Raw genomic sequence first — 26,843 nt, forward strand, 5'->3', positions numbered from 1 at the left:
GCTGCGAGGGTGAATGAGATCATGAGCTGAGAAGCATTTAGCATAGCATCTCTCATATTAGGTGTCAGCAAATCTTACTACCCTTCTCCTTTTCCTATGCCTTTCATTTTTCTTTCAAGTCTTCCCCTACCTAGGCTCAGTAAATTACCCCTATATATAACCTTCTATAAAATTATGTGACACTGATTTCCTGGGCCCTGGGTGGCATCAGAGTAACTATGTATACCACAAAGGCCCCTACCCAGCTTACCTGGTAGGACAAGGGGAGCCCAGGCCCAAAGGGGCAGAAATCCTGGCCAATGTGGGAATGTGGCATCCATTGCACACTGTGGGTGGGGAATCCAATCCCGAGGCTCCAGTGGCAGCTCTGTCTCCTCCCAAATCACCAAGGACTCACAGGTAGAGTCCTGGGTCCTCACAAAAGAGGGGACATGGCAGCCAGCTCAATGGAAGAAGAACTAGACTGAGATCAGAGCTTTCCAGCTGGCCATTTACCCTAGCCAAAGCATGTTTGCGCTTCCTCAGTTGTAACACGCAGGGGTGTGGACAGATGGTCTTCATGTTCTCTTTGTGATCCACATGGACCCCCATTTTAAAGGCTACAACTGTGGTTTAATCAGAAGTCCAAGAAGCATAGTCCATGCATCCAAAATATATTTTATTGAGACTGGAGCATTGATAGTAGAGTACTCATTATGACACACTGGAAAGACTCAAGTTTAATAACTTTCACATTCACAAATACAAATTGCTTTTGGCTCTGAGGCACACAGAGAACAAGGGGAATGGGGAAGACAAGGTACTGACAGGAGACCTAGACTTAATGGGCCTTCTGTGGGTCTTCCCCTGCAGAGAAGGGTCTCCTCTGACTTGGTAGTATTTCTAGATGTCCTCAACAAGGAAAAGCTTCACTTTTCCCATGATTCCAGAGCAGGACAAATTATTTGTAGTCCTCCTGTCTGTTCTGTGTCTGGTTCAAAGAATTTCCATGGCAGCATTAAGATGAAACAATTAGCTACTTCTTGACACCGCAGAGACAGTAGGCACAGGCCTGGAAGCCATTTGGCCTGAAAAATCCACTTGGGATCCCTATGGGCTTAGAAGCCTCTCTGTCCCATGAAAGTCAAACATTTCAAACATTCTCATAAATAGAGAGAATAGGATAATGAACCCCCATGGTTCATTATAGGAAAGCAGATGATATGACCAAGTTCAGTTTCAATGAATAGTCAAGAGATCTAAGTGAACCTTGGACAAAGCCCTTCTCCCCAAACCTCAGTCTTCCATTCAGCTCCATATCCATGTTTGCTTTCAAGATCTATCTGGTGCTAGAAAGAAACCCAAAACCAGTGTGAGATTGGCAATTGTTTAGGGTGGGTGAATTAAGTTCTATTCTGCCTATGTCTCCTGGGTGACACAGTGAGTCACCCAGGACCAGACGGAAGGTGATGAAAACAGTCTCTGGAATGAGATTTCTCTGGCATGTTGAGTCCTTAAGGACTATGATGATGTCACAGGTTTCTGAAGGTGACATGTGAGCTGGGTGATGTTGACAAGTAAGTCGTCTTTGGGGAACTGGCATGAAGAAGCCTTATTATTCAGACAATACAGAGAAGTGGCCTGTCTAGACAGCTTGGGAGGATTTGAAGTGTCTAAGTGCAATTATTTCCCGCATGTTGGAGAGCCTGCTCCATCATCTCCTGTAAAGGCAAGGCAACATTTTACCAGCACTTGTTCCATGTGAGTGCAGGAGAGAAGGAATTATGCCTCCTGGATGAGTTTTGTTCCCCGGCTCATCACGATGGCTGCCATCGGAGAAAAGGTACTTCATCCAGACCTTTCCTACCACTGGTTATGAGATGAGGGCAGTCTGTTGGCTCCATGACAGCCTTCTCCTTGGGTTCCTCTCCCACCTCTTCTTTCAACTCTTCGGTGTACACTACTCTTGGGAGAAGTGCTCAGAAGTTCTTGTTATGCCCTGTTTCTTGCTTATCTCTACGTGGAAAAGTGTAATTCAGAATGGAAGGAAGAGTGTGCACACACACGCACGCAAAGGAAAAAGTTGCAAATAAATCCACAGTGTATTAACAAAACTCATCACCATTGGTGACAGAAGGGGGTGATTTTGTTTTCTTCTTTGTGCTTTTCTAAATTTTCCCAAGTTTTAATAATAATTCTTCTTTAAGAGAACTCAATAATTCCTCTTTGTTTTAAGGGAATTGAATTGGTCCTTTCTTGTCATCTATCCAGCCAGCCGCCACACTGTTGTGATTCATCCTGGCCCAGGACATCAGAAAGTGAGGCAAAAAAACCCCCTCCGTGTCAGCTGTGGCTCACTCACCTTTCACTGGCCAATGAATCTTGTTCAAGTGGAGTTTGGCGCATCTGGGTCAGCCACATCCCCAGGATGACTCAGGTGTCCTTTATGAATGTTTGGTGGCAGGGAGGGTTGTTAGGCAGAGGGCTGACTCAGCCCTCATGTGGGCTGAAGCTGTCCTGGTTTCTCTGGCTCAGGGAACCAGGGTGATATGCCTCGCAGCATTTCTTAGACAGGAATTCATAAACATGTGTCTAATTGGTAGTTGTCTTTTAGTTTTCACATCAAATGGGGTAGGAGGCTAGACAGCATTTCCTAGGAAATCACGGGTCCCATGGCTTCTGTAGGACCTTGTTTCAAGCACTGTGAAGGTCATGTGTGAGAGGACAGGCTTTTTTCCAGGTTCTGTCCTCAGGCCCTTTCCCAACCTCGGCTGGAGACAGCCCTCCCCCTGCCTCTCACCGCCCAACCCCAGACCCCCGTCTAACTCACTGCCACAATGGGCTCCACAGAAGACAGGTCTGTCTTCCCAGACTGGAGTTGGGAGGAGGACAGGAGGTTGTTGGCTAGTGGACCCCTCCGGCCATTGCTCTTCTCTGTCCAGGCCACCCTGAAGGAAGGAACTGGGGAGGGTGGCCTTCCCTCCTGGGGCTTGGGCAGCCTTTGGCACATGCTCAGTAATGCCTTCAGCTCGACCCTGAAGTTCTCGTTGAGCCAGCAGTAGATGAAGGGGTTGTAGCAAGTGCTGCTCATGGCAAACCAGTGGAAGGCGAAGTAGAGGGCATTGTTGGTGTGGATGACCTTGCTGGACAGGAGGAGGACATAGCAGTTGAGGGGGAACCAGCAGAGGGCAAAGAGGACCACCACCAGCATCAGCATCTTGATGGTCTTCTTCTTCTTACGCCGTAGGGCCAGGTACTGTTCTGTGGTCACATCCCCGATTGTGTTGCACAACCACAGCTTCTTGGCCACTCGGGCGTAGGCCACGGAGATGATGAGGAGGGGGAGGATGTAAAGCAGGATGAAGGTGGCCAAATCCAGGTACTTCCAGAAGAGGTCAGCTGGCTCAGGGAAGTCTGGCAGGCACAGGGAGCGGACAATGTCCTCACTGGTGGCAGGGGAGAGGGGGAGAGAGAGAGAGCGAGATACAGAGAGAGGCAGAGAGAGAGAAAGAAAGCGGAGGGTGTGCCATTCGTGTGGAAAGGCCTCATCCCAAGAAGCACTGGCCTTTCTCCCCATTGGGCACATCCCTTAGAGTGCTTTTGCTATAGAGTAATTATTTGATACATTTTTGGCTCTCCACTAGGTTGGGAGTTCTATAAAGATAAGGAAACACCTGTTCTCTCTGTGTCCTCTTAACCTTACATTATTCTTGGCCTATAACAGAGACCCGGTAAATATTTGTTCAATGAATGAACGCCAACACTGGTATTCCTAGCCTTAGAACTAACTCAACCTGAGAGCACAATGTGCTCAGGAAATCTTGGAATTCCTCATGTTACTACCTACTCCCATTCCAGAGGGGAATTAAGGAGTGGGCCAAAGAAATGATGGGTCTTAAGAATGTGAGTGGGAAAGCCTGAACTAACATACCTTCAGCCATTCATATAACAAGTATTTATTTTCTATGGAATGCACCTGGTTCCTCTTTGAGGAGCCCCCAGAGCTGGTGTGTTAAGACTCTGCAGATTATGACCTGCTGAATGAGGAGGCCTGAGTCCCCAGGCAGGGTTGGCAAGTACTTCCCTTGGCATCCAAGCTCCCACTTTGGGGAAGTGAAAACCCTAGGGCCATTTTGATGGAAGGCACAGTTTCAATACACTCACACAAAGGAAACAAAGTCCCAAGATTTATTACTTACAAATCCCAGAATGGAGGCACAAGGAGCTGGGGGAAGGACAGTCCTCTGTCCCGGGTCATGAGCAAGCAGGAGACAGAGAGCAGGGTTGCAAGCACCTCTTGTGTGGAAGGTGGTTGGGGCGGTGGTCACTAATTTTTCACAGCCTCAACTCTGAGTGGTCCTTTTAAAAGGTGACCCGGGAAAAACAAGGCAGGAACTTGTGGTGGGAATCCTAACCCCGTGTCCTAATCTAAATGTCCAGACTGTGGGTGTGAATGGGGTTGTCATATTATAAAACGTCTGAGCAGCAACTCAAAATGGCTGTTTTCTCCTCACACCATGTGGCTTGTTGCTCTTGTCATATGTGCTGGTGGCCATCACTACTGAAAGAGAGAGAATTCTCTTTGCTTTTGTTAGCAGGAGAAAAAAAACCCAGCTCCCCACGTGTGAAGGCAGATGGGAGTCTGAGTGCTAGGGGAATTAGATATGTGATTCATTTCAATATTGTAGAATTTGGGGAGGGAGCCCTTATAAATTACAGTTGACCCTTGAGCAACATCGAGGTTAGGGGTACTGACCCCTGCACAGCTGAAAACCCGTGGATGACTTTTGACTCCCCCCAAATTTAACTACCAATCACCTACTAGTCACCGGAAGCCATACTGAAAACCTGAATGGTTGATCAACACATATTTTGTACATGTATTATATATTTGTATTCTTCCAATAAAGTAAGGAAAAAAGAATGTTATTAAAATCAGAAGGAAGAGAAAATACATTTACAGTGCGGGGCTGTATTAACTGCAAAAATCCACATAGACGTCGACCCACACCATTCAAAGGAGTGTTGTTCAAGGGTCAACTGTAGCTGTAACCGGCCTTTAGAGCTTAGTCTCCTGACCCTGCCTGTGTCACAGAAATGTGTGTTTTTAAATGCACGGTTCAGGACGAGCAGTACACGGCTACTGTGGGACACCAAGACTGCAACCCCCTCGATCCCCTCACATCCCCTTCACTGATCTGGAGTGCCAGGCCGCTAGCCCCCCGGCCACCCCTGCGATCTTGTAGGTGCCTAGCTTCAGGGGTCACTGAAATCATTTCCTACAGATCCCCTAAGAGCCAAAAGGGGCTGGGAGTTTCCATTTTCCCCAGGGAAGCCTGGAATATGAAAGCCCAGCTCCCTTGCCTCCAGGCTGCACAAACTCTATGTTATCTTTGCTCTAGAGCCCCCCTGCAACTGGCTGTAGCTACCCCTGACATCCCTCCAACCCCTAAACTGCACCTTCCCTTGGACTCCCTTCCCCTTGCTATCCTGCGTCCCCGCTCGCTCAGCCATGACCCCGAGGAGCACTTCCTTAAAATCACAAAGCACGATATGTATCCCAGGGTCTGTTTCTAAGGAACCTCATCGAAAACAACTGTGAACTGATGAAAATCACTCGAAGCTCATTCATTCATCCATTCATTTATTCAGTAAGTAAGTAATTATGTATTGAGGGCTTGTTATGTGGAGACAGTAAGTTAGGTGCTCGGGGACACCAAGGTAGCAGAATCAGAAATGGCGCCAACTCTCCCCAGCCTCATAGTTTAGCTGGGGAGAGCACCTTCGATGAACTAGTAGTACACACAAGTGTTTAAATTTAAAAAAACATGAAGTGCTTTGAAAGACATTCTCGTTCTGTGAGAGCATATGACAAAGAAGCCTGAAAGGGAGGTAGGGGAAAGTGGAGCTTCGTGCCTCGGACACACAGACACGGGCATGTTCCGCTTGCAGGCCGGGTGATGGAATTTGAACATCGCCACTTTAGACAAGGCCTGCGCGATTTTGAATCTCGGTCTGGGTGGCCGTGTAAGTACATGTTCCCGGTGAAAGCTGCTGCTCGCTCCTGCCTTGACCTTGCAGACAAACTGGGTGGAGGACAAGCAGGGAGCTAAAGTGGTTGAGAGGAAAAGCGGAGAAAGAGCGGAAGGAATGTGGCAGATAGGCCTCGGGGCTCAGGGGCAAGAGGACGGGAGAGAGACAGAGGGAACAGCCGGGTGCAGCGGGCACTGGGTAACTCGGAGGCAGAGGGGGCTCCGACTTCCCTCCGTCAAGGGCCTGGGAGGCCCCAGGCTACTCCTTACTAGTCAACTCACCTGTACTTGAAGGTAAATAATTTCTGGCAGATGGCGTGTGGGAGCGAAAAGAACGTGGCCATGGTCCAGATAACTGTGATGTAGATAACGCCTTTCGTGATGGAGATCCGGGGTTTTAACGGATGCATGATGACCTGGAAAACAAGCAAGGTGTGCATCACTGGCTGAAGCAGTTCAGAAGCAGATGGAATCCCGACAGAAGCCGCTCCTGTGTGGCAGTAAGCAAGCGGGTCCTATTTATAAAGAGGCACCCTTCATTAGGATGAAGCCCCTGGGCTGCCCCACCCCCACAGTCTGGACTCAGAGGCCTCTTGCAGCTCATATGTGGCAGAACCAGGGGCCAGTGAGGGGACGGGGCAGGGGTAGAGTAGGAGGTCGGCCTGCGTGACACCCACAAGGCCAGCAGAGGGACAAACCATGGTTGGCCTCCATCTTGGGATCTGATCGGGCCCTGCCCCCCATGATTCTGGACCCCTTAGGTTATGGAGAGCTCTGAGAGGGTCTGAGGTGACAAACATGGAGAGGAGACTCTCCCCACCTGTCATGGGAAGTTAAACTGACATTTATCTGGGGAGTCACAACACTGGTGATACAATTCTTTATTTGTTTATTTAAATTACTGCATTTATTGCTAAAATTGCAGTGGGGTCTGGTTTTCCCATGCCCCTAGTAAAGCCCGTGTTGCAGGCTTTGGGCTGAAAAGCATCCCGGAATTGCTACAGTATGACAATCCATTCTCCTAAAAGGTTTAAATCAAGACTTGGGAATTTCATGGCATCCTCATTTTAAGACTAGGGGCATTATTTCTTGATGAAGGCATCCTGAGACAGGTGAATCCAAGGTCAGGGGGAGAGGTCATAAAGAGCTGCCACCACTTGAGGATGTCATCCCAGGACACAGTGGACATTCTGGCTGTGTCCCCCCAAATTTTTCTCCAGTTTTTTTCTAGGTTTAATGAGAGGAAGTGACTAGGCTTTAGAAGCTCCTTAGCACATACCCCTTCTGGATTTTGTCATCTTTGCCCCTCACGCTCTCTCGTTGTTCAGGTTGCTGAAGGAAGTGAGAGCCTGGATCAGAGGTCCGGACATCACTCAAAGATTTCACTGGCTTTGGGACAAGGCCCCATTTTTGGGGTTTATGTCACAGCAACGGGGTCAATGTGGGCAAGACTTATCCCCTTGTTCCTCAGACCAACCCACCTTTGGCCCAAGGGTCAACTGTCACTTAGCTATGTTAAATGGGGGTAAGCATGGGCCAGGTAAAGGCAATTCAGAGTCCCTCTTGTTGAATTAGGGAAGAAGGTTAAGAAAAGGCAGAAAAATATTTGTATGCCGCCTTTTCAGACTTTGCCCAAAGCATCTGCGATATAAATGCCAAAATGATGGCATTTCAGGGCTAAAGAAATCTCATAGTTTGCCAAGCCCAATTCCCTACCAGATGATGAATGTCCTCTAAAACATCCTTATCAAGTGTCATACAGCCCTTGCTTAAAAATGGCCAGTGAAATGAAACTCCTTACCTCCCCAGGCAGCTTTGATCTGTTAGAAAATTCTTTCTCATACTGAGTTGCAGCTTTGAATCTGCATCTTTGAAGCCTCCTCTCCCTTGGTCTTTGTTTGCACCTCTTGGAGCTACTCAGAATAAATCCTACCCTCTCTTTGTCCTGGTGGTCCTTATGATATTGGCCTTGCAGATGCCTCTGAGCCTTCTCAGAATAGGGGGGTCTAGTGATCAGAGCAGAGGCTTGAACCAGACAGACCTCAGTGCTAATCCTAGCTTCATCATTCACCAGGCAGGTGATCTTGGGAAAGCTACCCATGCACTTTCCTTAGCTTCCACTCCTTGATTCAGCACGGACCTAAGGATGCAACATGGATTTACCAGGTTAGCATGTGCGAGGTACTTGCCATGGAGCCACCCTCCTCCAGGATAGGCACCCCCAGGCCCTTTTGGTTTCCTTTACCATATCCACCCATGTGCGTCTGATGGGGCAGGACAGTGAGGAGGGCCTTCCTGCCCTACCCTGAGGCCTACTCCTGCCACTGGACGCCCTAGCTTGTCTTCCTCCTCAACAACTGGGACCAGGGAATATCCATCTCCCTTGTCTCTGCCCTGCAATGATTTGCCAATCTCTTTTCATGTGTGACTTTCAGGTTTCCTTTTCAACCCCCAAAACAAGCTCATTAATTTCTGAGGCACAAAATGGAAGCAATGAGCCTTGGTTGGCAGGCGAGAATTCTACCACTGAACCACCAATGCAACGAGCCTTTGTTGGAATAACAAACTGGGAATAATGATTTTTTTGTAGCACTTAGCACACATGTTTTAAAATGCCTAGTCTAAGTGCTCATACTGGTCAATAAGAAGACAAATACACTTATTGAAAAATGTGCTAAAACACTGTCGTGAGGGGCCCTGCAGTTCCCTGAGAAGCAAAGCCAGAGGGGGAAGGACAGGGTGTTGGGGGTAAGTGCCCTCACCTGGTGGCGGTCAACAGCAATGGCTGTCAGCGTCAGTGCTGAGACGTGCAGCGAGCAGTACTGGGCAAAGCGGCTGACATGGCACATGCCCTTCCCGAACACCCATGTGCTGTTCACAAAGCGGACCTGGAAACCAGCCCACAGAGGTCAGAAGACAAACAGGCCTTGACTCTGACACCCACCCCTTGCGGCCTCTGAGGAGCATCCCTCAGGAGGCTTCTTCCAGCCCCTCCCTTCTTCCATTCTACACTACTCAACTGTGGGTCACACATGATTTTCTCTGGCATGACTGATTTTCAATCACTCGATTCAACAAAACCTGATCATATCGCTGGGGCTAAGCCCTCTTAGGTGCCAGGAGAGCGTGGGAATCCATGGGCTTTGGACTTGGACTTGCAGCCTCTACTAGTTTCTAGCTGTGTGACCTTGGGTGAGGTATAAAATCTCTCTGAACCTCAGTTTCCTTATTTGCAAAACGAGGCTTAAAAATCTCTACCTTGTAGGCTTATTGTAAGGATTAGGTTTTAAAAAGTCTATAAAGGGTAGAATTCCATGTCTGGCAGACTGGTAGAAAGGTATTATCAGAAATAAATAGTAGCTATTTTTCTGGTAACAATAAAACCCATTCTTAGCCCACATGAGTTCAGACTTAATGGGAGACACACATCTGAAAAATCACAACACAGCGTGGGGGCTGTGTTCTCTAATGTTGACTAAGCAAACCTTGCAATTTTATCTGGGAAGGGGACTGAGGAGCCTGGAGAGGGGTGGGCAGGGCAGGGAGAAGACAAGCTCCAGGACTGCGTGGGGCCCTAGGAGCAGGCCTAGGCCTCATCCCACACCACCCATGGCTGCCTGCTCACTCCCTCAGCGCTCGAGCCGCTCCTGAGTGATGCCCCATGCCCAAGAAAGATCAAGCGCTGATTCCGAAGGAGTCTGGGGAGTGGACTCAGGTAGCTCAGGATGCAAGAAGGGAAGTATTCAGTGCCCTACAGAAGGCCGGGACAGAGGCATCAGGGCCACAAGGCAGGGTGGGAGGGGGCTGAGATAGAGAGGAAAAATGTTATAGAAAGAAACCAAGCAAGTCAGTTGGACAGAAAGAATATCATGTAGTGATTTATAGCAGAGTATTTGCCTCTTACGACTGTCACCTCGGGCAAGGCTCTTAGGCTTAACGAGCTTCACTGTCCTTGTGGGTAAAATGGGCTAACCGTTGTTAGGAAAATCAAACAAGAGATAACACGTGAAAAGAAGGTAGAGCAGTGCTTTGTACAGAGGAAGCACTTAACACGATTAACTACCCTCGTTATGACATATGAGATACCTGACATGAGCTTTAAGGAGTACATAGCCTTTGTACCTGTGGTAGTACGAACAAAGGGCTTGGCACTGAGTCAGAAATCCCAGGCCCTGTTTGAGGAATAAGCAGTGGGACGGTTTAGCGGGAGTGTGTGGAAGAGAGTCATGAGGGACGACGAGTGTGGCCAGATTGTGGCACTAGGACAGTAGACTGTAGCTTTACTCTCTGTGGGGTTGGCAGGTAGCAGCCCTATGAGGCTTCTGAGCAGTCCATTAACATTATGGAGCTAGACATCTTTAGCAACTCCTACTTCTCACCTCCCACATTCAATACAGTACAGAGCCAACCAGGGCTGCCTCTCAATGGCTTTCAGATCCATTTCCTCTTCTCCAGTCCCAAAGCCATGGCCCTCATGGAGTGCCCCATCATTTCTCGCCTGGACCGTTTACAGCCTCCTAGCAGCTTCCCCTGTCCTCCAGTCTTGTCCCATTTGCAATTCAGCCTTCACACTGCTGATGGTATTTTCTTAACTAAAAATCAGATTATTGTCACCTTCCTGCTTCACATCATCCTGGCCCTGGGGACAGAGCCAGATGCCTCCAGAGTATCCAGGCCCATTCTCAAGCTGGCCCCAGTCTTCCTTTCTGGCCCACTCTGCTGGTCTCCAGCTACCCACCCCCCCACCACAGCACACCTCCCACTGTGCTTTCTACCTCACTGTTCCAGCTCCATTGAGCCATTCAACATCCCCCCAGACACACCATGAGCCTTGATGCCCTTTGCCTTTGATCTCCCCTTTCCTCTATCTGCATGGAACCTTCACCTCAACCTGGGAAACTCCTGCCCTTCCAGGCCCCTTTGAAATGTCTTGTTCTTTGTACAGTCTCCTTTGACCCTCTCCTGGGACTCTGGCAGAACAGAATAAATGATTCTCTCCTCCAGGCTCCATCACACTCTGTGTATGCCTCTGCCATGGGAATTCCAAGTACTGTTTGCATTTCTCTCAACAACTAGAGCTGTCATGTGTAAAGTGGACAGGAAAGGAAACCAGGGAGGAAAAACATTGTCACCAACTAGCTGGAAGACAGGATGCCTTACCTTAGAAGACCCTCCCCCCAACCTTTTCATCCTCCCTGCTTGCCAGGACCTTGTAAGCTCTGACAAGAGTTTAGATTGGGGCAGTTATACTGGTCAGGTTCAAGGCCAAGCTGCGCTGGATTATCTCGAAGGCATTCTGGGTTCTCAGGACCCTGCCACTTTCTCTCTTGCAAGAGATCATCTAAGGCAGGACATGTCAGGTCTCAGTTAGTCTAGTCTGGGGTCCATGGCTTCTCTCCTCCACCCCCTTGTGTCTGCTGAAGATTTAATTTTGCATCCTGCTCTGGGCAGAGCAGCCCAGGGGCCATGCCCTGGGGCCAGTTCTCATCCTGGATGGCCCAGCCCAACAACCCTCTCCTCCACCCACATTGCAGACTATCAGGATAGAAGCCAAGGGGGTGGGGGTGGGGGGGAGCCAAGGGGAACCAGAGATTCTCTCTCTTGTGCTTCAAGGTAACAGTGGGTAGGGGAGGGGGATGTCCTTGGCTAGTAACGAGAGGATTCTGAGTAGCCAGGAGTGGGTTAGATATAAGCGGGCCGGCGAGCAGGAAAAGTCCATGGTTTGGAGTAGTGGAAGCTTAACATGGCCCAAGAAGCCCTCCTCACCTGCCACCCCCAGGTTCGGTGGCTTAGTGGACAGACCTCTGGACTTGAGTCAGAAAAGTAATTCTTACCCTGTCTCTGCCAATTACTAGCTAAATGACCTTGGACAAGGGATTGAACCTCTGTGCCTTAGTTTCCTCATCTGCAAAATGCAATGTTCTCATAAACGAGGACAAAAGAGAGAATGTAGTTTTAAAATGTGAGGTTTGGAAGGATGTTCACACAAGTGGATGAACTTGTGGGAGTTCACCTTCTTCTTTTGGCTTCTCTATTATTTCTGGTTGAGTGTGTGTGTGTGAGAGAGAGAGAAAGAGAGACAGAGAAGTACGAACAGATACTGCTTTGGTAATAACTCAAATAACAATAAGGTTATTCCATAAAGTGAAAAAAACGTTTACTCATGCTTCAGAAACCTCAGTCCTAGCCCTCACAGTCCCAAACCACTGAGGAGCACCGCACTCCCAAGTCACGGAGGGACAGAAATGACACCACTGATGCTAAGCAGCCAGGGCTTGTTGGGGGGAGGGGGGCACATCTGCCACCCATGTGCAAATGCCCCTAGCCTGGCCCTGGGACCAAAGCCCACCTCTTCATCTTTTCCCCAACACTTCTTACCCCAGCCTCATTGTCAAACCACAGCAGAGAGACACAATTTAAATAAGTGGTCTAGGAAAATGCACTTAAGTTTCTGTTAACAATTAGCAGTTGTTTGATGTTGCAGCCGCAGCACAAAGCCGCATCCTAGGGTGGCGGTGGAGGCGGGGGGGCATGGAATGCGCTGGAACTTCGGGGATGGGGGTGACTTAGCAATCTCTGCCAACATTTCCAGGAGCTTCGATTTATTGCTTGATATCAAATAGGCCCAATGCCCAGTGATATTAAATAGGAAGTGGTCATTCGTTCCGGGACGACTGCAGACACTCCAGTCATTGACCCCAGTGCCCCCAGCTGCAGAAGCTCGGGCTCAGAAGGTGATGAGACAGAAGAGAAAGAGACAGAGAGAGGACAGAAAAACAAAACCACAGAGAAGGACAGGAGGAGAGGGAAAGGGGGTCATAGAGGCGGGGCGGAGGAAGAGAGAGACAGAAGGACAGTCACAGGGAGGGAAAAAGATGAAGACACAAAGAGAGAGCGAGACAGAGCAGAGGGACAGAAAGTCTGCGAGACAGAACAGAGAGAGTTGAGACTTGAGCGAGGAGGGCAGAGGGGAAGGAGCTGGGGAGGCGAGGCCAGCCAGCCGGATCCGGGAAAACCGCAGGAGAACTCCGCGCACGGAGGAGAGGGGCCCCGGGGAGCGGGACGGGCGGGGGCGTGGAGGGCCGAGGGACGCAGAGCCGCGCCCGCTGAGGCAGGCGGGGGGCCGGGGCCTCACCAAGGTGAAGGGCGTGTTGAGCAGTGTGATCATGATGTCGGCGACCGCCAGGTTGACGATGAAGAGGCTGGTGGCCGAGTGCATTCGCTGGTTCTTGAAGATGACATGACAGACCAGGACGTTGCCGAAGAGCGAGAAGACGATGATGAAGGAGTAAGCCACGATGAGCAGGGCTTTCACCGTGGGGTTCTGGGACTCGGCCCCGTAGCGCCTCCGGCCCACAAAGTTCTGCCAGTCGGAGAAGGTGTAGTTGCTCCAGAAAAAGTGCGAGGCGTTGGACACGGCCAGGGCCGCCTCCAGGCCCGGCCCGGCGGCCCGGCCCTCGGGGCGCCCGGCAGCTCGCACCAAGGGGAGCAGGCAGAGCAGCACCCCGCGCGGGCCCATCCTGCACGAGCCCCGGCGCCCCAGCCCGCGCCGCGCCGCGCCGACGTCCGCCGGGAGGGAGGGGAGGGCGCGCGGCTGCGCTCGGGGCTGCTGGCCGCCCTTGCCGGGCTCTGCGCGGCGCTGCGGCTCGCCCCGGCGGCTCCCGCCCCTGCCCCGGCTCCGGCTTCGGCGGTGGCGCGCGCCCGCTCCGCCAGCTCGGCGGTCGCTCCCGCCCGGCCGGCTGCCCCTGAGGGAATGCAACTCCGCGGGGCTTGCGAGGCTCTGTCCCCGCGCGCGCTCGCCCGCTCGCCCGCGGGCTTTCTGGCGCTCGGCACCCGCCCGCTCCCACGGCGGGAGACAACTCCGCCCGGCTTCCAGGGCTCTTTCCCGAAGTCACACTCGCCCCTCCATCCCGCCTCAGCCTCGTTACCGCCTAGGGAGCAGGCAGGCGGTGGGAGCCGCCCACGCGGGGGCCTCGCGGTTGGGGCGGGCGTGCTGTCAAGCGGGGTGTGCCGGCTCCCGGCGGCTCCCTGCGCGGAGACCGGGATGCGCTCCACCTGGGTCGGTCTGAGCGCCAGCCCCGGCGCGGTTCGATACTGCGGTGGATCCCCAGTCCGTTAGGAACACGGCGGGCAGTGCAATAGATGTCAGGGCTTTTCCAAGCCCCTTCACGGACCAGACTTCAGATTTGCTGGGGGGCTTCCTAGGTTTTGTTTCCTCACGTGTATTAAGACAATGGGGGTGGGGGCGGTTTCCAAGGAAACTTCAAAGCGGGACAATCTGCTGACAGGATCCAAGAATCAAAGGAGATAAATAGCTATGCGCCATTTCTTGCCATAGAAGCTTTTGAAGCTGTAGTTAAGGAGTATATTACCCACGTTTTTGTTCTCTGCCTACTTTACAGGAAATCTTGATATCTTGCTCACCTGTTTTCATTCCCAGAGAGACTTGAGTCTCTCCCAGTCACCCCAGCCCGGCCACCCACGGATCCCATCCTGTGGAGTCAGAATCAAATCACAGCTTTGTCACTTCCTAGCTGTGAAATCCTGGGCAAGTTATTTAACTTGTCTGCCCGTGGTGAAAACCTTTCCTGGGCACCTGGGTGGCTCAGTCCATTAAGCGTCTGCCTTCAGCTCAGATCATGATCCCAGCGTCCTGGGATCAAGCCAGGAATCATCTGCTTCTCCCTCTGCCCACCCCACCCCACTTGTGCGCGCTCTCTCTCTCAAAAATAGTAAATAAATAAATTAAATAAATAAATAAATAAATAAATAAATCTTTTTTTTTTTTTTAAAGATTTTATTTATTTATTTGAGAGAGAGCACATGAGAGGGGGGAGGGGCAGAGGGAGAAGCAGACTCCCTGCCGAGCAGGGAGCCCGATGCGGGACTCGATCCTGGAACTCCAGGATCATGACCTGAGCCGAAGGCAGTCGCTTAACCAACTGAGCCACCCAGGCGCCCAATAAATATCTTTAAAAGGAAAAAAAAGCTTTCATTTTCCTGCATGTGGGGTTTTCAGAGACACCTGTATGGATGTCCCCACCACCTTGCTCTCTGGTGCTAGATATGCGGTATCTAGTACACAAGTTGACTACTTTTAACTGCGGGCCTCACCCCCATTCAAATGGTAAAGGTCAGGTAGACTGTCTATTGTCATCTCACCATGCTGGGACTCCAGCCCAGGGTCCTTCTGAGACTTCCACTTGGCCCAAGGGAAAGCCTGCTCCTTTGTCCCATGGGAACCCTGGAGAATGGGCCCCTCCCACCAAAGTCTTCTTACAAGGGCATGAGGAGAGGCCCCAGCCACCTCTCACTTTGGAACTTTTCTGGGAAAGTTAGATGTCAGTTTCTGTACCTCTTCAGACTTCAGATATACAGTTCGAGCTCTCCTACTAACAAGCAGCTAGGAAATGGTTTAAGTGTCATCATAATAAAATAACAGGTGCACTTATCCAGGTGGGAAGGAATCTGGGAAGTCATCCCAGAAAAGTGATACTTTGGCTCAGTCCTAACGGACCAGCAAGAGACAGGTCACAGAGGAGGCCGCAGAGGGAAGAAGATGGAATATTCCATAAGGAAGGAACCATGATACATGCAAAGACGTGGAGGTGAGTATGCTTGTGGCACATTCAGCAATGGCAGGAGGGATTTGAACGCTTTCCTGAGGGCACTGGGAATTCATAGAAGGGCTGAAGTACAAAACTGACAAGATCAGGCCTGCATTTTAGAAAGAACACTCTAGTGACTTCCTGGGAAACAGAGGGGCTGCAGCCAGAAGCAGGAGGTTTGGAGGCTGTTCAAGTGATCCAGGAGCAGAGGTGGGGCCTGAATCAAGATGCTGGCAAGGAGGAAGGTGCAAGGGTGACAGAGACAGAAGGGAGGGAGCATGGCTGACTGCCAAGTTTTCAGCTTGAAGTCAAACACAAAACATACCCAAGATCTTCCTTTGACCTCACCCCCTCCCGGAGCTTTGAGCCTACCTTTCTCCATTATTTTATCAGCAAGTTCAAAGGAGTCCACTCTTGTCTCCAGTTTTCACTTCACATTCACTCTTTCAGCAACTCTGTGTAGGGGAGAAGGTGGCGAGCAGCTGTCCTTCGATTCTGCTGATGGACCTGGCGGTGTGTGACTGGTATGTGACTGGTCCTCTGAGAAGGGACAGGAGTGCCAGGCAGATGAAGTAGTAAGTGTTTAGCTCTAGAAAAGAAACCAAAGGACTGCCTGTAAGCATGTAATTCAAGAGCTTGGGTAGACTTGATGTTCTACTAAGATGACTTGGCACCATTTCAGGGAGGCAAGGCTTAGAGTGTGCTGGTAATTCAGAGAATAGAATCCTACTTAGTCAAATTGTGTCCACTGTTGAGAAAGAATGGATGGGCAGGCTAAGGCTGGTCAGCACTGAGCACAGAGAAAAGAATCAAAGGTAGGCAGTGGCCTTCCAGGCACTGTCTTCCAAGTATCCTGCTTGGTGCTCTGTGACAGGTGCACTAATCTGGAGAACCTACTAATGCCTTCACTTTGATTCCTTGCTCCCCATGCCCACCTTGTAGATGTGAGGGCATTTATGCCAGGTGCCTGAAACCTTCTCCCCGAAAGACAAGGTGACATATTTTAGCTCTTAGCTTTCCACAGAAGCAAATCCTGAGACAAAGATTCTAGAGCAAGGGTTTATATTTGGGAAGTGAAGGCAAAAACCAGTAAGGGAGTGGAAAATCGAGACAAGGATGGGAAGCTGGCCAATGGTCTATTGTCAGGCCAGCTATTGCTGTGTGACTGCATCTTCATCCTGTTGGGAAAGCCGTTGTAAAGCAGACATGTTGGCTATCCAAACCAGTGGGCAGGAGCTGGATATCTACCCACTAACTCCTGTCAGTCACTGGTTGAAGGCTTCTCCCTGGGGTGTGAGAATTCTCTTGCACTTCCAGCCGTCAGGTAGGCAAGTTCTTCTGGTTGGAAGTTGGACTGATGTGCTCCGAAGGGGTGGAGGGTGCTCACAATATCCAAGGTTAGGCACAAAGTCTAGAATCACTTCTTCTTCCTCTTCCCCGGGCATTCGGCTTTCTGCTCGGCCTCCCAAGTTCCCAGCGCCCAGCTCTCCTGGCTCCAGTTTGCCCTCAACTATAGCAACAGCCCAGTGCTTAATGAGAGAAGAACATCCCCCCACCCACCCCACATCAAGACTAAGGTTTAAAAAGAAGTTCCTTCCTCAGAGACTTTAATGATTCTGTATCATTACATTTGCTATTATGAAGATGATTTGGGAAGACACAGAGCTGCTCTTACAGAATGGGACAGTTCCTTCCTTTGTGCATTCTGAATAAAACTGAGGACACTGTGTATAGTCAGGAGGGGCCAAATAGTAATTATATTTCTGTTTCTAATAATAGTCACACGTATTAAACATACCGAAGAGCAGAGTTTAACTCTTTCAAATGGACTTGAAACAGATGAAAAATAGTAAATCACCTCACCAGCATTCACAAGACAAAGAATAATAATAATATCACACAGAGGCTTCAGAAAGAAGTGTTTGAGAGCCTCACTACCTCGACAGTCCCGGTACTGTGAGCAATCTCTCCCCTAAAGCCAATGGTATTTCCTGAAAAGGTCCTAGTTGAGTTAAAAACTCACCACACCCACAATTCTTCTCTGGTGCCACTCATAGTGGCAGAAGGGAAAAAAGAACAATTAGCATCATGTCAGGCACATGACAGTCCCTCAAGTTGATCTGTTTTAATGGCAAAGGTGGGATGTCATCATACTTTAGTTACAAATGAATCACGTAGACCTGAAATATAAAGTATGGCTTCAGATATATTCCCAATGTAATAAAAACACAGCGTGTGGGCATGCTACCCTTGGAATCAGTTTCCAAATACACTGGAAATATTCCAGTCACTGGAGCCATAGGCTAAAATGATATATTTAGGGGACGCCTGGGTGGCTCAGTCAGTTAAACGTCTGCCTTCAGCTCAGGTCATGATCCCAGGTGCCCGGGATCACGTCCAGTATCGGGCTCCTTGCTCAGGAGGGAGCCTGCTTCTTCTCCCTCTCCCTCTGCCTGCCACTCCCCATGCTTGTGCTCTCTCTGACAAATAAATAAAATCTTTAAAAAAACGATATGTTTAGGATAAGTAAAAGGAAGTACACCCAAATCCCAACATACAGTTTGTGGCTCCCAATACTTCTGTAAGTGGTTTGAACTTACTCTGCACTTTTATGTAGAAAGTTTTATAAATGGTGGAGCGGGTATTGGGCCAACTCATAACAGCCCGTTTAATCCATACAGTCAACAAATGGTAGCATTAGCTGTGCCACCACAGACCTCCCAGCTACTGTTGGTGCTCCAGAGTGCCATCCTCCATTATCTGGTCCTCTTGAATTAAATGTCCCCCTGGGTGATCTCAACCATCTCCATTGGTTGAACCATCACTCACAAGTGACTCCAAGATCTGTATCTCTACTTACCAATCCTCTTGAAAGCTCCAGGTTGATATTACACATTCGACTGTTGCCTGGACATTCCCACTTGGAATACGCCCCCACACTTAAAATTCAACATGCTCCAAACTAAACTCATTATATCCTCTTCTTCCCTCACTTTCTTACACTTGCTCCTTTCCTTGATTTGTTCACCCATGGTTAGACTCTTGGGGTCATTTCACAGCCCACCCCCAGTTCATGATGCTATTGCATTCGAAGATGCTATTTGTCTAGAATTACCCTCTCTCTGATCCCAGGGCCAGAAAAACTCCTCTTCATTGAAGACCTAGCTGAAGTGTTCTCTCTCCTGTGAAGACTCACTGACCCCCTTGATTTCCACAACCCAAGAACAAGCCGTGTTGCCATATCTACTCAGTTAAAGTGCTCCTGTAACATGAGATCCATTCTCTGATGTGCACTTCCCTTGTGATACTCTCTTTGTGACTAATCTGTCAGCTCTTCCAGGTCAGGATGATGTTATTCCTAATGTCATGTCTTAGAGCCTCACACAGTGCCCAGACAGGGGAAATGGTCGTATATATTGTGGTAGACACTGGACCTGGAGTCAGATAACCCAGGAAGCAAGTCTTAATTTTTCTGGGTACTCCTTTTGCTATCTAGTAGGATCCTGGGGCATATCTAAGTTTTCATCATAGGAAATTATATAAACCTTCATCTTCTAAACTCAATGTAAAACCTACCTTCTGTGAAAGTATCTGATTTTGTTGCTAGGTAACAACTTAAAATGAGGATTTCTTCATTAGATCTCTGAGGGGGCAAAGAGTATCAGATAGGATTCCTCTAACAGGTGGAACCATGGAGTTCATGTTTCAAGGAGATTCTCTGTAATCCTACAGGTTGAGTCATATTTCCTAGCACAAGCTCTAATTCTATGTTCTTAATTGCTATTGAGCTATTTTTTCTTTTTTTTTTTTTTAATTTATTTGAGAGAGACAGAAATAGTGAGAGAGAGCTCAAGCAGGAAGGAGGGGGAGAAGCAGACATCCCACGGAGCAGGGAGCGCGATGCAGGGCTCGATCGCAGGACCCGGGATCATGACCTGAGCCGAAGGCAGAGGCTTAACCATCTGAGCCACCCAGGCGCCCCTCTACTTCTCTTTTATTTCTGCTGTGTGCTTTGTTTCAAATCAGATCCTTAGAAAATGAAAGAAAATTAAGCATGGTATCTAAACCATTTGATTAATACTGCATCTTATAGAGGGAGGACGGATGTTTCCTGGGTTTTGTTTTTTTTTAATAATACCAAGTAAAAATTATATTTCTAGAAGGCATCACTGGATCTGCAACTCATTTTCACAGGATGTAGGCAACAGCTATTGTTGATCCTACACTCCTGAAAAGTGCTTTAAGAAGTTTTTTTTTTAATTGTCACTTGAGGTCTTAGTTTTGAGCGCCAGAAAAAAAGTTGTATTTTCTCATATTAATTTTGTGCTGATTTCTATTTTAGTTAGTGTAACAATAAAGATAAATTCTAGCAATTACAGTTGAAAATTCAGCTTGCAGGTGGTGGAATCAAGGAAGTCTGTGGTGTTTGAAATATGGTGATCATATTTCTCTGAGGAAGAGTTATACACAGTCAAGTAAACAAGTCAGATCTAAATGTAAAAGTCAGATCCCTACCAACCTGGAATTAAGGGCTTACCAGTAATAAAATCTACTTTAAATTGTGTGGGGAAGATGACCACACTACTCATACTACACCTAGAAATTTAACTGCTAAATAAAGGATCTTAGCAGCAAGTGACTTCAAACTATAAGCATACAAAAAGAGAGTAGGAGTAAACTCCTTTATAACTTGGGTATAGAGGCAGACTTTCTAACTATTTAAGTCCAGATGGCAAAAGAAAAAAAAAAGTAGGACTAATTAAAAATAAACTAGTGCATTGCGAAAAATACTATAAGTAAAATCAAAATACAAGTAACAAATTGGAAAAAAATGGCATTAGACAAAGAGCTAATATCCTTAATATAAAATTTGTTTAATCCAAAGAGAAAAGGGAACTAAAAACGTTAGAAAAATGGACAAAACACATGAATTTGGTGGCAATTCACCAAAAATGGATACAAAAATGACCCTTAAACATGTTTTTACAAGTTTTTCATTCATAGTAACAAAAATGCAAACTAAAACTACAGTGAGAATGGTACCACCTCTATGGTAGAGAATTTGGCAATGTTTAATAGAACTACATATACATTTACTCTTTGACCCAGTAACTCCAACTTCTAGGAATTTACTCTGAAATATACTTCCAAAAATGTCAAAATATTAACATGTGAGGTGAGTATTACTGCATTATTTGTGTAATTGTAAATGTTGGAACTACTTAAATACCCAAATATGAGAGAATGATAGTGTAAACTATGGTATTTAAACTCAATGGAATACTATGTAGCTATGAAAAAGAGGATCTTTGTAAAGTGACAGAGTGATTTCCAGCATAGATTATTGGGGGTGGGGGGGAAGAGCACACAAACAGACACTTTTTGTGTAAGAAGAGAAAAGTAAAAAATACACAAAACTGCTTATTATAGCAAAAAGAAATGCAGAAAGGGTAAAGAATGGAATTATTTACCTACAGTTGGTAGAGCAGAAAGGAGTGAAAGGGACAGGGAAGGGAGAAAGATCTGAGTGCACATTTTGAATGGTTAGACTTCTGAAGTATGTAAATGTTCTACATATTAAAAAAATAAAATTAAATCCTGGACTAGAGGGAAAATCATGCTATGTAAGGAAATTATTGGGATAACTGACAAAATTGGAATATGGACTATAAAGTATTAAAAAATAAAAATTTTAAAAATTAAAAAAATAAAGTATTAAATCATTGTTAAATTTTCTGAAAGTCTAGCTGTCCTGATGTCATGTAAGACAATATCCTTATTCCTAGGGAATATACATTAAGTATTAGGGGTAAAGGAGCATTACTCCTTGAAACCTACTCTCAAAAGACTGAAAAAAAATTTTATATGTGTGCATATTCACGTCTGAATATGAATATGTATGTAATATACACACATATGATTTTTTAAATGACAAAATGTTAAAAATTAGTAAACTGAGTAAAAGGTAAAAAAGTTTTCTATTATTCTTGCAAATCTTCCACAAAATTCAGTATTATTTCAAAATAAAAATTAAAAAAAACATTATCTGGGGGTGTCTGGGTGGCTGAATCAGTTAAGTGTCTGCCTTCAGCCGAGGTCATGATCAAGCCCCAAACAGGCTCCCTGCTCAGTGGGGAATCTGCTTCTCCCTCCCCCTCTCCCACTCGTGCTCTCTCTTTCAAATAAATACGTAAAATTTTTTTAAAAATTAAAAAAAACAACAACAACATGATCTAGCTTTAAACCATTACTAAAACTCTCTATATCGAGATTGGGATGACAAACCATTGGGAGCTTTTGTCTATGATGGATGGATAGATGGATTGACTGATTTCAGTATTTATAGTAAGACATTTTAATAAATGTAAAACGGATACCTTCATTTTATGCGTCCTATTTCCAGACTGTCACAGGACCAACAGAAATGTAGTTGTGCCTCTCACCCTATTAAGCAATGGCTTTTTGCCTTTGGCAATTTGCTCCAAGTCCAGATACACCCTGTAATCAATTCAAATGCACTAATAGGTAGACTGGATTTACATTTATATGCTTACAGTTGAGCAAATACTGATTTTTAAATACAATAAACATGAAACCTTTGAAACTAAACAGGAGATGTGATCAAGGGTACTTAATAGTACAGTAGTGTTGGTATCTCCATGTAAACCGTCAGGACCGTAGAGTGGCTCTAAGAAGCATTAGAGTGTGGCCTCGGTCAGCCAGCCTGATACGCACTGCGCTTCCTTCAGTTAATTAACCATCATGGGCCATCACTGGCCAAGAGCCCTTTGAAAATCACTTTACTACTTCTGATGGCAAGGCACACAGATTGAACATTCTTGCATTTGACCCAAATGGAGTGGTAACATTTCAGTTATGCACTGAAAAGCAGTACAGTTATCCTTCAAAACAGACAATGGTGGTTTAACTAAAAGAGGTTGACAAATCGGATGTGGAAACATCAGGATGTCAAGTACCAAGCTGAAAATACACCTTGATATAAGGACTAAAATATTTGACTACATAATTGGGGGTTCTAATTCAACAATTTTTGTCCGTAATCATGCTAAAGCAATTGGAGAAATATGCAGCTAATTGTTTGGAGTTAAGTCTGGGGAGAGGATTACAGGGAAATACACACATGTTTAATACATATTCCAACGTTTGAATTTTAAAGAATAAATATACATTGCTTTTATAATTTAAAAACTGTATTTAAACTATAATTTAAATCTAGTGAAGTGTCACGGTCAAGATATACAAATGTGCTGCCAATAGCAAGCTGTGTGAACTGGCTTTAGAGACCAAACTAAAATTCTAGTATCTTCAGACTTAGCTAATAAACAATGACTTAAAAAGTATTAAAAGGGATAAGCAAATGACAAAACACAGACATTTTTCATTCAAGAATATGGAAACTCTTTGGACTTAAAACACAAACCTTTATTCTATAAAATCTTTACAATAATCTTAATGGTAATTAGCTTTAAAAAGCTACAGAACACCATGAATTAAATGCATGATAGATTAAAAAAATCAGATTACACTGGGGGAAAGTTATTTTTAAATATAGCACATTTCAAAAGACAAATTTCACAATGGGAAACTTTTTAATTTAATTTTTCTAATAAAGGGTTTTTCTCTTCGAAACAGTTTCTTCTTGAACCATTATTTGTAAAATTTATCAAACTGGCAATTTCCTTAGTAACAGGCAGAGCCAGGTGAAATATGTAAAGCAATTTACATCTAAGATTAGAAGGCTAATTTGGTATTACTGCATAGGCTTAGTATTATTGCATAGGTTCCAAATTTACTGCAAAACTCTACTAACTTCCTCCTTTCAGATTTGCTGTTGTATCATCCTATTTGCCATCTAACAGTGGAAGCGCCACCTTGTGGCAAAAATAAGAGCTTCTCAAAGACAGAAGTCAAGACTGGTTAGCCAGAGGAGAGGGGAGAACACTCAGCAGGCTTCCAGGGCGCTAGAGATAGTCTAGTTCTTGAGCTGCATAGAGGTGCCATGAGTACTCACTTTATAATTCTTTATTAAACCACATGACTTTTCTGTTTTTGTACTCTGTAAATGTTAAAGATTTTATTTTTATTTATTTATTTGAGAGAGCGAGAATGAGAGAGAGAGCGAGCACATGAGAGGGGGAAGGTCAGAGGCAGAAGCAGACTCCCTGCTGAGCAGGGAGCCCGACGTGGGACTCGATCCCGGGACTCCAGGATCATGACCTGAGCTGAAGGCAGTCGCTTAACCAACTGAGCCACCCAGGCACCCTGTACTCTGTAAATTTTAAAAGTTTAGGGGAAACAAAAATGGTTTCTATGGACCTGATTTATGTCATATGCCTAAATGCTTGAACTTTCTAAGCACCAGTCATACTTCCTAGAATTTCCAAGAATTACAATGCATTCTTAACCTTGTAAATGCACTGCTATATTTTTATGATAGGAACAGAACACCAGAAAGGGGTACATTCTTTGGTAAATGATGGAAGGATTTTTTCCCTCAGAATGTTTTCATCACTGCTCTCTCGGCCTCCAAGAGCAACTGCAGGTGTTCTGCGATCATCTGGAATCACCCATACACACCTATACTAACATGTCTGAAAACCCAAAAAACCCTAGATTTTATGGCATCGATACAGAACAGCAAGGCTATATGGCATATTTAACTACATTAACAATATTCCATCAGAAAGGATTTTCTTTCACGTTTTATTTACCATATTGAAGCGACACAAACTGTTAACAAAATGACTTGCATTCGCTGAGAATTTCACTTCTCTAATTGCCATGGAATCATCTTTCCTAGGAGCCATCGGCATGACATTTAGTACCTTTGTCATACCATGGAGCCATTTTTAGAGAGAAAGTCCTTTTTTCGCAAGAACTTTGTCAGCATGCTTTCATGACTGTCTCCTACATTTCCCAGACGCCGCCACCCAAGCCAGCTTCCATTGTACATGGAAAGCAACTCTCACTCCTGGCTTCACTGCTGCTGGGGACAGTAAAGATGTCGGGACGGGTACCTGAGAATATTTCACAGGCCAATGCCTTTGCTGAGTTAATGCTGTTTGCTCACCTAATCTCTTTGCTCAAGTTGGGTACAGAAAATATTTTTTAAAAAAATATTTAAAACACATGTTTCATCCCAATTTATCCCACAGAATGTTATATCCCAGTTCTTGACCGAGGCCATTTCCAAGGGCTATAATATGGAGAGAGCCACTATGCAAATGTTCTGTCTTTTATAATTTGACATAGTCCAGGTGTGACCATGCCAGTAATCATGAATATTGCTCAGTCAAGTGTTTAATTCTGCAAGTGAAGAAATGTCAGGCTGTTGTACCACCAAGACCTGTGGCTTCCCTAAGGAGTCTTTCAATATAGCTACCTCAGAGATGAAAAGAAGAAATACTCAGGGGGTGTTCTAACAGTCTTAAGATGGAGATGGAATTATTGAACTTAGATCTGAAGAGGTCAAATTATGTCCCCTGCCCCCCGAACACAAGGAAAGAAATACAAGCTTGCCCACGGCCTTACCCCCTGAACGTGCCTGATCGCAGAAGCTAAGCAAGGTCAGGCCTGGCCAGTACTTGGATGGGAGAAAATATGGACTTGACAAAGCTGCTTCACTAAGATTTCTGGAACTGGGCATGTCCGATGTTAAGATAAAACATTATTAATATGAAATTTTGGCATTGAGAGTCCACAGAAATTGTATTTCAATATCTTAATCTAATATAATGCTCAACTGATCACTCTATCTAAAAAAGTTCTTCAATATTTTCTAAGAAAAATACAGTTAGGAATAGGTTTTTTTTTTTAACACTTTTCCTTGTAGAAATAAATGAGAGAGCTCTAGAGTAAGAGAAGAGAGAACCATAAAGAATGAAGAAAATGACTAATGGGAACCCAGTGGGAACACAATCTTTTAAAAATCTGCTACAACTAAAATCAAAAGCTTAATAATTCCAAGATTTTTCTATTTTTTAATACAAATATGTCTAATTATTCAAAGCATAAGGTACTTCTAACATTCAAAGTCTCAGTGGCTGAACTACCACAAGCTTTAGAAAAAGAACAATACAGAGTAATGAACAGCGAGCGAGCTTAGGCACAGTTTCACAAAGATTATTTTACCTTCAGGAAATCCAGAATCTCTAGAAATTAGTAAAATTATAAAGGGGTCAAATTTTATAAGCTCTTTTCCTCAACTTCGGCTAAACGTAACTACATTAAAATAGTCATAGTCTTTGATCATGAAGCAGAAACATATAGTTATAGATTTCTTTTAATCCTTACTCTCAAGAATGGTATTTAAGCAAAGCCCTCATTCAGTACGACATACACTAATGTATGTGAAGAAAATAACATTCTGATTTTATAGAGCAGCCCCAGGTAATGTTAACAACTAGATTAAAAAAATAAGGAGAGCCAATGTTATTCTGTATGTTCTTGAGCTGGGAAGCTGCTCAAAGGAGTCATGTTCAGGAAATGATACTCAAAAACATAAATTCTTATACATTAAATTTCCCTGTTAAGTCTCTTACAAATTCTGTAGTTAACAGCAATACTTTAAAAAACTGTAAACTCTTAGCTTGCAATGTTTTGATTTTTCCTGAATCTTGAAAACTTCAAAGTTATATTAAATATATTATCTTCTGTTTCTTCTTAAAGAACTTATGTTCATAAAAGGATCGTCATCGTCATCCTGAAATGACATACAAATGTTACGTGAGTGACCGTTCCATGCTTCACTCAGACAAGATAGACATGCTCATGGGTAAACAACAATACCAGTAAAAGCCATTTCCTCCTTTCACAAGACGTAGACTTTCATTTTTCCATTTCCTTTATGAGTATGAATAGTCTGTTCATTTATCTTTTCCTCCCTTCCCTAGTAGCTATTTCACCGTGGAAGTAAGTCAATTAAATTCTTAGGAAGCACTGAAAATAATTGATCCTGATATATATATATGTGCATGTGTGTATCCCTACAATATATACCATATACACTTCTCTCAATTATTGACCTTAATAAAGGAAAATAAGGTATGGGTAAGCCAGGAAAATTAATACTCTTCAAGTCATTTCTGTTTGCTTTTTGAATAGGTTTTCTTCCAATTACATTTTATTACTCGTGTTACCTAATGTTCTGGAAACTCACCCCGCAAAATAATGAAGGCACATGACCTAACTCAGAAATAGCTAT

The 26,843-nt window shown here is 45.6% G+C and overlaps 2 protein-coding genes across 5 annotated transcripts in view; both read right to left on the bottom strand.

The window, feature by feature from the left end:
* Positions 1-235: 235 nt before the first annotated feature.
* GPR83 (G protein-coupled receptor 83) lies at positions 236-14,679 on the bottom strand. 2 transcript variants are annotated; one of them, XM_045894630.3, is made up of 4 exons: positions 13,147-14,679; positions 8,774-8,899; positions 6,294-6,427; positions 236-3,425 (listed from the first exon to the last, which is right to left on the bottom strand). In XM_045894630.3, the coding sequence occupies exons 1-4, from the start codon at positions 13,528-13,530 to the stop codon at positions 2,801-2,803; spliced, it is 1,269 nt and encodes a 422-aa protein (XP_045750586.1). In that variant the 5' UTR covers positions 13,531-14,679; the 3' UTR covers positions 236-2,800. The 2 variants fall into 2 exon arrangements, with proteins under 2 accessions (XP_045750586.1, XP_045750587.1); XM_045894631.3 differs by lacking the exon at positions 8,774-8,899.
* Positions 14,680-23,702: 9,023 nt separating this feature from the next.
* MRE11 (MRE11 homolog, double strand break repair nuclease) overlaps positions 23,703-26,843 on the bottom strand; it is a 74,048-nt gene continuing 70,907 nt past the window's right edge. For all 3 annotated transcript variants that reach the window (XM_045894633.3, XM_045894632.3, XM_064577161.1), the window contains exon 20: positions 23,703-26,342. In XM_045894633.3, coding sequence (XP_045750589.1) covers positions 26,286-26,342 — 57 coding nt within the window. In that variant the 3' untranslated portion in view covers positions 23,703-26,285. The remainder of the gene's footprint in view (positions 26,343-26,843) is intronic.

Source organism: Mirounga angustirostris, unplaced genomic scaffold (genome assembly GCF_029215605.1).
Source record: "Mirounga angustirostris isolate CCGP_5_RB_7025 unplaced genomic scaffold, mMirAng1.0.hap1 SCAF_13, whole genome shotgun sequence".
Classification (NCBI taxonomy): domain Eukaryota; kingdom Metazoa; phylum Chordata; class Mammalia; order Carnivora; family Phocidae; genus Mirounga; species Mirounga angustirostris.